This window comes from Vitis vinifera, chromosome 8, assembly GCF_030704535.1.
Source record: "Vitis vinifera cultivar Pinot Noir 40024 chromosome 8, ASM3070453v1".
NCBI lineage: Eukaryota > Viridiplantae > Streptophyta > Magnoliopsida > Vitales > Vitaceae > Vitis > Vitis vinifera.
The window spans coordinates 23,225,053-23,239,307 of NC_081812.1; the positions used below are offsets into that span (position 1 = coordinate 23,225,053).

The window sequence follows — 14,255 nt, forward strand, 5'->3', positions numbered from 1 at the left end:
CCTATTCAACTGTATGATTAAAATATATTTTATCTTGTAAAAGAAATTTGATCATTATAAATTATATTTATGACTTTTTATTAGATTATAATAATATATTTTTTTTAATTTTATAAAAAGAAGCCGTGAATGCAAGCTATGTTATATAGAAACTTCTAATTTGAAACCTAAAATTATAATCCATTTATTTATTAGACGTCTCAGATAACTACAATTTGTTTAACCTTTAAGGGTAGCTCAATTGGTCTGGCTTTGAGTTTGTTCTTTAATGGTTATCAGTTCGAGTCCCTTCAAAGTTATCGGAGGTTTACCCGGTCGTTAACTTTAGGGTCCTGTGTTGAGGTGTGCATGTAAGCTGAAAAACTACGGTTTAAATATATTTATTATAATTTTCAAACTTTTGAAAGTGTAACCTTACTATATTAAGAAATTTTACGAATTTCAACTTTACCAAACAAATAAAATAAAATTTTAAAAGTCTAGCAACGTTAAATTCAAAAGGAAGCCGAAGGGAGGGTTATGAGTTGAGGAGACGTAAACTTCAAAATCCTGAGGCGCTAAACCCCTAGTGTCTAAAACCCTAATCAACCGCCAGGAAAAACCCTAACGCCATGGAAGAAGATAATAATACAGAAGAAGAGCAACTGGCGGATGCCATCTTCACTGAAAAATCCGACATCTGCCAAGGCCTAATGAACCGTTACGCCAAATCCTCCGCCCCTCAACACCGCCACCTCATTGCCACCGCCGCCGCTGTTCGGTCGATCATCACTGCAGAAGCATTGCCACTCACGCCGCTATCTTACTTCGCCGCCGTTGTTACAACCATCGTCAACTCGTCCGAAACCCTAGATACGACGGGGATCGCCGCCCTCTCAACACTGCTTTCGATGGTGCTGCCTGCGGTGCCGGCGCAGGCTATCACTCATCCGAAGGCGGTGGAGGCGGTGTCAGTTCTGGTTGAGCTGTTGCGGAGCCGTGGGGAAGGCATGGCGGCGTCGAGTTTGAGGGCTGTGGTAAAGTGTTTGGGGGTTTTGGTGGGGTTCTGTGATTTGGAGGATTGGGATTCGGTGAGTTTGGGATTTGAAACGCTTCTCAAATTCTCAGTAGATAAACGTCCGAAGGTATGGTTTTGTCTCATTTTCATGGAAAATGATTTCTGTTTCGATTTTTCTATGCCTGTTTGTTTCGATAAAATATAGTTGCTTTTATAATTTTCTCAGAAAATTAATTGGTTTGAATGGTACTTTTGATGAATTTGTATCGTGATAAACAAATAAATTAATCCATAATATTGTCAGGTTTTAATCGACTTGTTTGCCTGATGGTTTTATTGGATTTTTTTTTCAGTTAGATAAGTAATCAGTAAAATATGAAGTATTTCAATTATTTATGGTCAATAAATGTTTAAATTTGTTTCAGCTGAACTCAAATAGTTAGTCACACAAAAAAGTCCAACAAACACCTACAAATCGAGTTTACAAAACCATTTCTAGGACTGTAACATTTAAATAGTTTGTAGGAGGCGTTTGTGGTGGAATCGAAGGTCTTCGAGGTAGAAGCCGAGGAGAGAAAAGGTAAGATCCATGTTGTTATCTCGGAAAGCAAGGGAGAGTTATTGTCTTGGGTCCGCTTGGGGCCGGCAAGCGTGGGGCTGGTCATTGAAGGGTTGATTCAGTGCATGAGGGATGGGAAAGAAGGAAGATGGGAGAAGGGTTGGAAGGAAAAAGGGAGGAACTATTCTCTGATGAGAGAGGTTAACAGGGCTGGGAGTTTTATCCGACTAGGGGTGACTAACATGGAGAAGAGGAGATTTGGCATTTGTATACCAAAAGGTAGGGGGGAAAAAGGGGGATGGGCTTCTAGGGTGGAGTCCTTAAGGAATGTGGGTCTCTGGTTCGAGAAAAAGGAAACCGAGCAAGAAGAAAGGGTCTCAGGCAGGTCGTATGTGGAAGTGGCCAAGGGCCCGAAGTGCAGGGATGCCACACGGGTCAGAGTGGAGACAAAGGAAGAGGAAATAAGAAGAAACGTAAGCAGATTGGAGCAATGCTTGGCAGGAAAATGGAACCCTAGATCAGCAAGAGAAGAGGATTTGGAGGGATTGGGGTGGTCAGTGGCAAAAGCGTGGGGTTTGAAAGGTAAATTAGGTATGGCTAGAATGGGTAAGGGTTGTGCCCTTATGAAATTTGAGATTGTGGAGGAAGCTAAGAGGGTTCTAGTCGGGGGTGAGATCAGTGGGAGAGATTTAGCTGGGATTGGAGAAGTGGAGCCCGAAATTTGGATGTTCTTCAGAGGGTGAAGATAGTAAAGAAGCTTAGGTGAGGATTTTGGGCCTCCCAATTTCGTTGTGGGTGCCGTCGATTCTGAGGAGAATGGGGGAAGCGTGTGGTGGGTTTTTAGGCATCGACCACCTAACGGAAAGGAAGGGGAGTTGGAATGGGCCAGGGTTAGGATAAAACTGAATGGGGAAGATTTGCCGAGCACCTTGGAGATCGGGGTGGAGGGGGAAGTATATGCGTTGTCTTTATGGTGGGAGATCCCGTCGTCGCTGAGGAAAAAGCAGGGGGATGGCCGAGATGGGTATGGGCGGCAGAAAGGGGAGGTTAGGGGTGATGGTGATTCACGCGCGGGGGGGGCGTGTGGGAGAAATGTCGGGCGGGTGGCCCAAGGCGTAGAGTCGGTCAGCTGACGTGATGAGAGAACAGTTGGGAGGCGACGGCAAAGACGAGTTTGAAAGCTGGGCTCAACTCGGGCAGGTGACCCGGCATAGTTCAGGCTCCGCGGGGGATGGGTCGGGCTCATTTGACCCGGGCGTTGGCCCCGTGGGCTTGAAGCGGGATTTTGGGCCAACATTGCAAGGCCCGCTTCTTTCTAAGGGGGCTGAGCCGGTTACAACTGGGCCAGAGTGTGGGCCGACTAAGGGACGGGCCTCCGATGGTTTGGAACTCTTGTCTCATGGGCCTGCTATAATGTTAGGGGGCTGTTTGGGGCACTCTCAGGCCCAACCCCTTGTCACAGGCAATGCAGCATGCCTGGGCCACAAGCTGGAGATGGAATTTTTAAAGTGCAAAGAGAAGGAGATAAGCGGGAAGCAGCAGCCGACACCCCAGTGTTCAATGGCAGAAAGCGTGATGGTGGAAGAAGCCTTAAGGTATGGGACTGACTCAAACTTGTGGGATTTAAGGGTTGCGGGATCCTCCTCCTCTTCTTCTATTCTTTTTGGTCGGACTCCGGAGAGGGAGTTTTGCGACCACTCTGGGGAGTTAAGGGCGAATCTTCAAGAAGGAGACAAGGAGAAGTTGGCAGCTGCAGGAGGGTCTACAATGAATGGAGAGGGCTGCTGGGACTTGGTTGAGGTCAATTGCGAGGCAATAGAGGTTCAAAATCCAGATTGGAATCCAGTTCAGGATGGGTCTCAGGATCCCAGGGGCGAGAAGGAGATGAATTGGGAGGAGAGTAGCCTGGCCAAATTTAGCAAGCTGTTGGGGTTTTCAATAGAAGGACTGGAAAAGGAAATACTGGATTTCTTGTCCAAGATTAGAAAAAGGCGGGAAAGGATACATAGCAAAGGGATGTTGGAGAAATCAAAAATTGAAAGGGAACTCAAGAGGTTGGAGTGTTCAGTTAAATATAAGGGGAGTGTCAAGAAGAACAGTCATCTAAAGAGCAGAGGGGGCCAATTAATGATCGTTTAATGAATCTCAAACTTTTAAGTTGGAATGTGAGGGGTGCTAACGACATTAATAAAAGAAGGATAATTAAATCTGTGGTTAGAAAACAGAAGGTGGACTTGTTTTGTATCCAGGAGACAAAAATTCAGTTAATGACTGAAGGGGTGGTGAAAAGCTTAGCGGTGGGGAGATTTTTAGACTGGAGAGCTCTTGAAGTTGTTGGAGCAGCTGGAGGTGTGCTGATTTGTTGGGACAAAAGATCCTTGGAAATATTGGAGTGGGAGGAGGGACAATTTTCAATTTCTTGTAAATTCAGAAATGTGGAAAATGGGGTAGTCTGGGTGTTTACGGGCGTTTATGGACCTTTTTCCAAAGAGGATAGGGAGTGTCTTTGGGATGAATTGGGGGCTATCAGAGGTATTTGGGGAGAACCCTGGTACGTAGGGGGAGACCTTAATGTTATTCTATCCCAAGGGGAAAGAAGCAGGCAAGGGAGGGTTACCTCAGTTATGAGGAGGTTTGCTCAGGTTATGGATGACCTTGAGCTTGTGGACCTTCCCCTACAAGGAGGATCCTTTACTTGGAGTGGGGGGCTTCATAATCAAGCCTGGGCTAGGTTGGACAGATTTATGGCTTCTCCCAGCTGGCTTGATCAGTTCAGCAATGTGTCCCAGAAAAGATTACCTCGGCCTATTTCGGACCATTTTCCAATTTTAATCGAGGGGGGTGGTAGAAGAAGAGGTCCTTCACCTTTTAGGTTCGAGAATTTGTGGCTGAAAGTGGAAGGGTTTAAAGACCTCATGCGGAGTTGGTGGCAAGGGATGTCGGTTAGTGGAAGGGCTAGCTATAAGCTGGCTACGAAATGAAGGTGATTAAACAGAACCTAAAATCATGGAATAGGGAGGTGTTTGGAAACTTGGAGAGTAATAAATTGGTTGCCTTGCAACAAGTGGAGTACTGGGACCAAGTGGAAAGTGAGAGGAGACTGACAGAGGAGGAAATCTCCATTAAAAAAGAAGCAAAGGAAGAATATGCTAAGTGGGTTAATTTGGAGGAGATACACTAGAGACAGTTATCAAGGGAGCTTTGGCTAAGAGAAGGGGATAGAAATACGGGTTATTTTCATCGAATGACAAATGCGCACCATAGGAGGCATACCATGGATAGAACAAAAGTCAGAGGGGTTTGGCTTTCTGAGGAACAAGAAGTAAGGATGGGAATTGTAGATGCTTTTCAAAGGTTACTAACGGAAGACTCGGAGTGGAAGGCGGATATAGGGGGGTTAAACTTGAACCAGATCAGCTAGCAAGAAGCGGACACTTTGGAACGTCCCTTCATGGAGGAGGAGATCAATTCGACCCTTATGGACATGAGGGGGGACAAGGCTCTAGGCCTGGATGGCTTCATGGTGGCCTTTTGGCAATTCTACTGGGAGTTTGTGAAGGAGGAGGTGTTACAGATGTTCAAGGAATTCCATGAGCAGAACGCCTTTCTCAAGAGCCTCAATAACACATTTTTGGTTCTTATTCCAAAAAAGGAGGGGCGGAGGAGCTGGGGGATTTCAGGCCTATCAGTCTCCTGGGCGGGCTGTATAAACTCTTGGCCAAGGTGCTAGCCAATAGGATTAAAAACGTGATTGGTAGAGTGGTCTCCTCAGATCAGAATGCTTTCGTCATGGGAAGGCAGATTTTGGATGCATCTCTAATTGCAAACGAGGTGATCGACTCATGGCAAAAAAGAGGAAAGAAAGGCCTGATCTGCAAATTAGATATTGAAAAGGCGTATGACAGTGTTAATTGGCAGTTCTTGATGAGGGTTATGCAAAAAATGGGGTTTGGGGCTAAGTGGAGGGATTGGATATGGAGCTGCATCTCAACTGCTAAATTCTTAGTTTTGGTCAATGGAAAGCCAGCTGGGTTTTTTTCTAGCTCAAAGGGGCTACGACAAGGTGACCTGATATCCCCTTATCTGTTTGTCATGGGAATGGAGGTGCTGAGTGCCTTTATTTGAAGGGCTGTGGAAGGGGGCTGCATATTCGGGTGCAAAATTTGGAGAGGCAGGGGGCAGGCTGTTAACATTTCTCATCTCCTCTTTGCGGATGACGCAATAGTTTTCTGTGAGGTTAGGAAAGATAACATGACGTATTTGAGCTGGATTCTATGTTGGTTTGAAGTCGTCTCAGGGCTGAGAATAAATTTGGCTAAAAGCGAAATTATTCTAGTAAGGGAGGTGGAAGGGATCCTTGAGATGGCTGTGGAGTTGGGTTGCAAGGTAGGGCAGCTGCCATCAACTTACCTGGGGCTACCCTTGGGTGTGCCTAATAAAGCCTCTTGTGTGTGGGATGGGGTGGAGGAAAGGATGAGGTGGAAATTGGCCCTTTGGAAACGGCAATACATCTCCAAGGGCGATAGAATCACCCTTATAAAGAGCACTTTGGCTAGCATGCCGCTTTATCAATTGTCCCTTTTCCATATGCCTAGGACAGTGGTAAGAAGGCTAGAAAAGTTGCAAAGAGATTTCTTGTGGGGAGGGGGAAGTACGGAAAGAAAAGCCCACCTAGTCAATTGGGAGAGGGTGTGTGTGGGTAAGGAAGAGGGGGGGCTTGGTTTGAGGAAGTTAGCCCCCTTGAACAAAGCTTTGCTTGGAAAGTGGGTGTGGAGATTTGCTTGGGCCAAGGACGAGATGTGGAAACGAGTTCTTGTGGCAAAATATGGGTAAGAGGAATTTGGGTGGAGGACTAAAAAGGCAAATGGGGCGTTTGGTGTTGGGGTTTGGAAGGAGATCTTGAAAGAAGCTGATTGGTGCTGGGATAATATGACTTTTAAGGTGGGAAAAGGCACCAGAATTAGGTGTTGGGATGAACCTTGGTGTGGGGATGTGGAGCTGTCTCGGAGGTTCCCTCAACTCTTCACTGCGGCTGCCCAAAGGAACGCCACGGTGGGGGATATGTGGGACCAGAATTCTGGTCAAGGAGGGTGGAATCTAAGGTTCATTAGAGGCTTCAATGATTGGGAGCTGAACATGGTAGGTGAATTACTCCAAATCTTAAGGAGTCAAAGAATTACATTGAAGGAAGACTCAACATTGTGGAAGGGAGGAAAAAAGGGGAAGTTTGGCGTTAAGGAAGCGTATGGTTTGCTGATCAGCCCTAGTGTATCCACGTTTCCTAAAAAGGGCATTTGGGTGGAGAACGTTCCTTCTAAGCTAGCGTTCTTTGCGTGGGAAGCTACTTGGGGGAGGGTTCTTACCTTTGATAGGCTTCAAAAGAGAGGATGACAACTTCCTAATCGTTGTTTTTTATGTGGTAGTGATGAGGAAAATGTAAATAATCTTCTTATTCATTGTACAGTGGCTAGAGTGTTGTGGAGGATTGTTCTGAGTTTGTTTGGTGCCCAATGGGTCTTTCCAGAATCTGTAAAGGAGGTGGTTTTTAGCTGGAAGGGTTCGTTTGTGGGTAAAAAGAGGGAGAAAATATGGAGATCCATTCTGTTATTTATTTTTTGGACGGTTTGGAAGGAGAGGAATAGATTAGCTTTCAAGGGGGGGGGGGGGGGGGGGGGAGTTAGCTATTCAGAAAGTTAAGAATTCTTTTGTTTGTAATGTGTGGAGGTGGGCTAATTTGTATAGCGGTGCGGAGCCTCGCTCCCTTATAGGCTTCTTGGAGTGGTTAGCCTCCAGTTAAGGGTCGGTGGGTTTTTTGTTTCTTTTGTCTTTTGTTGAGAGGCCTTCGTCGCCCTGTATACTCCCTGTATGCTTTGCGGTGTTTTGCCTTTTGCTAATATATGTGTTTATTTATCGAAAAATGTTACTCCTAGTATTGTCCTAAGGGACTGACCTGTGGAAGATGTCAATAGTAAGTCAAAGCGATTGCTTTTACCAAATTTTTTAAAGTGAAAGTATTGAATGGATTATTTCAAAACTCAAATAAAAACTCAAACTAGAAAACTAATTCTTGATTTCTACTTCAATTGATTGAAGTTTGGGAGCTCCACAATCTATCTTCAGGTATAGAACTTTGAAGCAAACAAGGGTTTTTAAGTTAAGGTGATCTTAGGATTTGTAGAATTCTTGGCTAATTGAGATCAACCTGAGTTCTATTGCCCGAAATTGCATTTGAAACCTAATTTTTCCTTTAATCCTGAATCCTAATTACCATTTGATGATTGAAAATTAATTCGGTTTCAAGTGTTGACTTTTCAATCTTTACTTCCCTTGTAGATTTGTCATAGGGTAGGTAGTAATGAGAGAGATAATTGCGATAACTAGGGATCAAGATGTACCAAGATTCTTTAGTATCTAGTAGGGATCTATCGTATTATAATCTCATTAATGTTGCTTTAAACCATTCATCGACTCCATTGTCAATCTCATTTTATTCATTATTCCTCCTAGTGTCTAACCCTAGGCTTTCATGTTTCACACCCTAAGACCGGTTTTTGGCTTTTCATGGAGGTGTTGTTACTCACAAAATCCATAAAAGAAACTAGAAACAATGATTAAATTGAAAACATAACAAACCTAAAGGGTCTTCAATGTCTTATCTCAAAAGAAAGCTTGAACAATGAATGAACTAATTGAACTCCTAAACCCTAAAACAATTGAGTTTTAATACAAACGTAATACCTAGACATGTGGCAAATTCCTATTGTCCACTTTTATAAATGTACTATAAAGTCAATAAATTATGAATTCTAAAATGATCTAGGGCATTTTCGAATTCAGCTTCTAACCTCTATTTCTCCTATAAATTTTTGAATTCGAATTAATGTTCTCTCATTCGAAATGGGCTTTGTATTTGGAATTGGACTTTTGCCTATGCTTCCCTTGCATTGTTCTGACTTCCAAAAGATCAAAACTTCAAATTCAAGCTGTAAATTTCGAATTGGGCTTTGCTCTTTGTCCAACTCTGCTTCAAATGGTTGGATCTCTCTCATTCCAACTCCAATTTGTGCACCATCCAAAGTGTTGGATTCCTGTCTTCTAAAGGTTCTAATCTATATGCAGCTATCACTAAGAAACTCACTAGAAACGTTCCAGAATGTAGTTTAAAGTCAGGGCTGATGCCGATGCACTTGTTTGAGTTCTAATCCCCTTTTTAACTTTAAAAAGACACTTCAAACCTTCTTCCTTGTGGTTGTTTGCTCTCTAACCATCTTCATAACTTTTATTTCTCATCTATTATGCTCATGCCTTGTCTTTATGCTATTGCTTAGACTGTCATTATATTCCACAAGTCTCAAGTCTCTTCATTTGAATGGTTGGCTCCCTTTCTCTACCTTGTCAAAGATGACCTTTTCACTTTGCATTTGTTCATCTCTTTATCCTAAAATTCAGCTCAAATAGGTGTTAACTCCATAGCTAGGGTGCTAGCACCGATTCATGTTGAGTTGGGTGATTTGAGCCTTTTATATTGCGTAAATTGTAATGTTCATGTTTCATTGAAGTATGTATTTGGGCTCTAATCAAATATCTATCAAAACATTTGAATGTTCCTTAAGAGGATGTTTGAATGTCTGCCCAAGAACACTCTTAAATGTCTCTCAAGAGGATGTTTGAACATCCCCTGTGGGACTTTAAAACATCCACCCATATTTTTCGTTTTTCTCCTATTTTTTTATTTCTTTCTCTAAATTTCCGTTTCTTTTAGTCATTTACCATGTCTTAACACTTTCAACACATACACGCTTCAAATGAATTCAATTCTTGAATAGCTTGAAGTTAACTACAACAAATAAGACCCTCATAACATAAGATGTATCTGATTTAGTGCAGTAATGGAATAAAATTGGCATCCTAATCTAATACATCAATAAGCTAAGTGTTTTCTTTTTACATATCTAATGCATGTGCCATTGTTTTTAATGTCAAATATTTTCCTTATCTTTTTCTTTTTTTAATTTTTTTTATTTCATTGTTGCAGGTTCGAAAATGTGCTCAAGCTTTTCTTGAAAGGGTTTTTAAGTCCTTCCAGTCCACCACGGTTACAAAGGAGGCGAGCAAATTGGTACTTTCTTTGTTCAAAAGTTACATGCCTTTGGCGGTTAGGTTAAATTCTTTGAAGACTGTTGATGGATCTAAACCTGAGAATCTAGAGATTCTCCATATGCTGGGTGTACTGAAACTTATTGTTCCATATCTTTCTGTCAAAGTTGGTTTAAAAATACTTTTGGAACTACTTAAGCTCATGAATGCTCAGTTCTCAGCCCTTACAAGGCACATCCTTAAAATCATTGAAGCCCTTTTTGAAACTTCAAGGGTGGAAGTTATCATTCCAGAGGCAGATAACATTATAAGTTCTCTTTCATCATATGTACTTTTGGGAGAAAAGAACCCTGCAGACACTGTCATCTGTGCAGCAACTGTGTTAAGAGGCACTCTTGACAAACTTGATGCCGGTGAACGGAGTGCATGGATCAGAAATCTTCCTTTAGTATTTCGTTCTGTTGCAGGTATGTCTTTTATTGTCTTTATGCAGATCTAAACCTGATATTATAAGAGTATCAATTGCATTAGCATTCTAATTTAACAGTTCTTAGGAGATAGTGATGAACTAAATCTTTTTAAAATTCATTTCTAATTATAATTTCTCATCTTGTTGGTTATAACTGGCCTTTGCATGCCTTGTATACTACTTCTGTACTTGGGTTGGGCTCTTTTTTTCATTAGACGCTCTTATCATGGAGTCAATTATCTCATTTTGCCTATCAAATAAAAAAAATATCGCCATTCATAGTTGGTATAGGTTGTCTTCTATTTTTCCTGAGCTATGTACTTTGTTAATTGTTATTTTACTTCAAGTTCCTTCTCAAGCTTTTAAAGTCGTTTTGTATGTAGAACACTTAGAATCAGCTAATCACATGTTAATCCATTGTGGAAAGGCAAGGGGCCTTTGGATTTTGTTGGTTTCTCTCTTTGACTTGGGCCCTCCCTTTTTTTATGAAAGATTTGCTAAAGGGATGACATGGGAGTTTTGTTAGCAAGAATTGAAAAAAGATTTGGAGGACAACCCCTCTTTGATTGTTTTGGATGATCTGGCAAAAGAGGAATCATAAATACTTTGATGGAATTCAACACTTAGATCAAGTGCTAAAGGAGTCTCTTATATTTCTATCCTTTTCCAATGGACTCACCAACATATTCAAGATGGTCCTCTTTCCTTGTTAGATTTTAGTTATTGGTTGAGTGTGTGTTAATGAAAGAGTGTTTTGTGTGCTTGTTTGAGGGGGTTCTGTATGTTGTTTTGGCAGCCTTTGTATACCTCCAGTGTACTTGGGGTGTGTCCCCCACTCTTTGATGGTGTCTTTTATATATTTTTGTTTGCCTATTAAAAAAATGTAGAACAGTCTCTTTCACAGTCCTTTGCAAATATAATTTGAATCATCTTTCCAGTCACTTTTCATGATTGCATGCCATCAATCCTGGAAGGAGTACAAATAGGAATAGATTTTTTATTTATATTTATTTATTTATTTTTTGAGCCAGTTACAAAATTTTGTGTAGAAGAAACCATTTTTTTTAACAGGCAGTGTAGAAGAAACTACTTATTCAAAGAACTTGGGTTAATCTTCTATTTCTTTTCCATGGCTAGCTAGCCTTGTAATATTAGGATCTGGAATTGCTCCCTATTTCAGAATTGTGCTTATATGATATAGTAGCTACTTTGGCATGTATTCAGTGTTCTGGAGTTACTCTTTGCTGGTTGCACTACATTTTTGGGAGAAAGGAGAGAGAAGAAAAGAAAAGAAGTGGCTTGAGTAAGGTTGCTGTCATCAATGAAAAAAATATGATTCCAGAGTTTACTTTTATGGTCATGAGAAGGGTGTTAAAATCTCAGTTGGCATGGAATCATTTCCACTTGATATATCAACACAGAGATCAACTCTACCTCCTGATGGCACTAAATATCACATTTAAGTGAAGTAGTTTTGACAATGTTTCTGGTGATTCTTCTTTGTAATGGATTAGCAGAGAAATTTGCTAGCATATTGCTCCCCCATACAAAGTTTCTGCCACCATGTTATGAACATGTGATATGGTTTTATTCTAGTTCTTCACAACCTTGTTAATCTCCACATATTGTTTGATAGATTTGAAGGCTCATCTTAGATAAGAAGCAATTTCAGTTAGTTTGTACAAAGCAATTCTATGAAATGGTCTTTTGTCATTATTAGAATGAAACTAAACTTCTTGAATATTAAGGCTTTGTTAAGTTCTTGAAAAGAACAAGGAAAGAAAAATGCTAAAAAATGGTTTTTTATTTTTTTATATTTTTATATCACTATAAGCATTTTGAGTTTCCTTCTCCTCATTCTTTCCCCTAACCAAATGAACTGAGAAATTAAACAATCAATGTGTGGTTTTAAGATCTGAAAAATATTTAAATTGAAGAGCCACTCATGGTAATTATGTTTTATAGCTATAAGTATTTCTTGATTGAGTCATTTGATGCAGATATGTATTTCTTCATATTTAGGTAATGCAATCTATGTTTAATCTCTCTCAAGGTTATTGTTTTACAGTTTTTTCATGTGTTTTTTCATCCATACTGCTTAAATTCATGTTTTCTGTGCTGGGTTTTTTAGGGCTTTTAACTTCTGAGGCTAGTACTGCTTCACAGGCTTCGACTATTTTGAAGGAGTTGATCAAGCACCATATGGATCAAAGAACTTTGTTGATCAATGGAAGTATACCATTTCAAGATGCTTCAGAGAACACGGAATCAAGTGCAATAAAGTCCATATGTGCTGTCTTTGAGAATGCACTCAACACCTGTGATGGAATTCCAAATGAACATGTTCTGGATGTCATATCTGTTTTGTTTCTCAAACTTGGTAAGTAAACATTGTTGATTTGCTAGTGTAGAGTATTCCCAAATGTATAATTGAATGCATGTCATTTCAATATGTTTCCCCTGCTTTTGAGAGATTGTCATTTGGTGGTGTTATATTATTCTATCTATTAGTTGAAAGGTAAAGAGCACAAATTACATCAGTCGAGTTTCTCCTGAATATCTTGATACTTGCTATTGAGGTTCTAGCTGGCTAATTACAATGTTTTTCCAATTGTCCTTATTCAGTAATGAGTAAAAGCCTTCTATGGAGAGATGTATGTATTTTGAAGCCAGCTTTATGAATTTGAAAGTCATGTTCCATCTTGCATGAATTGTGGTTGTTTTGGCTCTTACCCCTAGAAGAAGTTAGCCACTCACAAATATGTGATTTGGATTCTGGATGAGTTTTTAGCTTTCCGCCTTTTCAGTCCTAGCCTTGTTAGCAACTGAGTTTGGGGTTTGCCTAGGCCTGGCTCAATAATGTTTTCTATCCAATCCCCAATTTGGGGACGTCCAAATTTCCCAAATTGGTTTTCCTTCTAATGTTATTTGATATTTTATGGTTTCATCAAAAGTTTTTTCCTTATCTTTGCAATTAGTTTGGAGGTCTTGATGATTGTTGGTTATCATCCTATAGAGGTTCGATGATATCTAATTGCTCCACCATGTCTCAAGTGAGCTTGAATTTAGTTGATGATCTACTCATTTGGTGCCCCTTTGGTTTATTCGTAATAAGTTTCTGCTTAGAGATTGTGTAATTTTGATTTGGTCTGACTGTGAGGGTAACCTTTTATTTTCGGTTTTGGTGGCTTGGTTTGGGAAATGTATGAAGTGTTGGAAGTTAATCCCTCATTTCTATCTATTGAACTATATAGAAGGGATAACATAGATGAATCTTCTCTAAAGTTTTCGAATCCTTAATGCAAGTGGTGGCTAGAATAGTTAATATTTTCATTATTTATTAATTATTCATTTTGGAAGAGTTTAAAGATCTCATTGCTTATTCTACACCATGGTTAGACCTCTAATTTTTCCTTGCTAGTGTGATAGGATCTCTTATGTTGTGTGCTTGCCATTTTTCATTAGTTTGTCTTTGGATATTTTTTATTAATGTCTTCTTGTCATCATATGAATAATAAATATGAAATCAACTCATTATTTTTTGTTTTTTTTGTTCTTTGGTTTTTGGTTTAGGTGAGATGTCATACTTTTTTATGAAGGATATTGTACTAAAACTTGCTGATCTGACATCCTGTGCAAATGGGGACATATCTGACACAAGGCATGTAAGTGCTTATAGATTTTTTTTTTTTAATTTGTTTGTTTGGTTCATATTCAATCCTATACTCACAAAGGCTTCGGTGTGGTATAATACTCATATTTATTTTTATTATCCATGTGGCAAGGGGCTGGGGAAAGGAGTGGTTCCATGTAACAGCCAAAAAAAAGAGTAACCTCATTTATGTAAGGGATTGTTTTATCATACCAAAATCCACTTTTGTGATTTGGCCTTGGAGTGAACTAAATACTTGTTGTTAGTACTCCATGTAGTTGTTAATAAATTCCTTAGAATTTTTCTCAAGATCTAGGTGTTTGACTGAAGAGGGTGATGTGTACCATAATGAGCTGTTGGGATTTTCTTTTCCTAGGAGTTCCATTTTGAAAGTGCTGCTGTGTGCATGTGGGAACAAATTTGAATAAAGAAAGAAAGGCAAAACTTCCTTAAAACATATCGATTTTCTTAGGAGAAATAC

At 40.2% G+C, this 14,255-nt stretch overlaps 1 protein-coding gene across 4 annotated transcripts in view; it reads left to right on the forward strand.

The window, feature by feature from the left end:
• Nucleotides 1–490: 490 nt before the first annotated feature.
• LOC100265754 (uncharacterized) overlaps nt 491–14,255 on the forward strand; it is a 28,281-nt gene continuing 14,516 nt past the window's right edge. For 2 of the 4 annotated variants that reach the window (XR_002030692.2, XR_002030693.2), the window contains exons 1-4: nt 491–1,124; nt 9,592–10,120; nt 12,254–12,502; nt 13,696–13,787. Coding sequence is in view for 2 of the 4 variants with exons in the window: in XM_019221787.2 (XP_019077332.1) it covers nt 612–1,124; nt 9,592–10,120; nt 12,254–12,502; nt 13,696–13,787 (1,383 nt within the window). In the remaining 2 variants the exon portion in view is untranslated. The remainder of the gene's footprint in view (nt 1,125–9,591; nt 10,121–12,253; nt 12,503–13,695; nt 13,788–14,255) is intronic. The other 2 variants (XM_019221787.2, XM_010655471.3) reach the window with 1 other exon arrangement.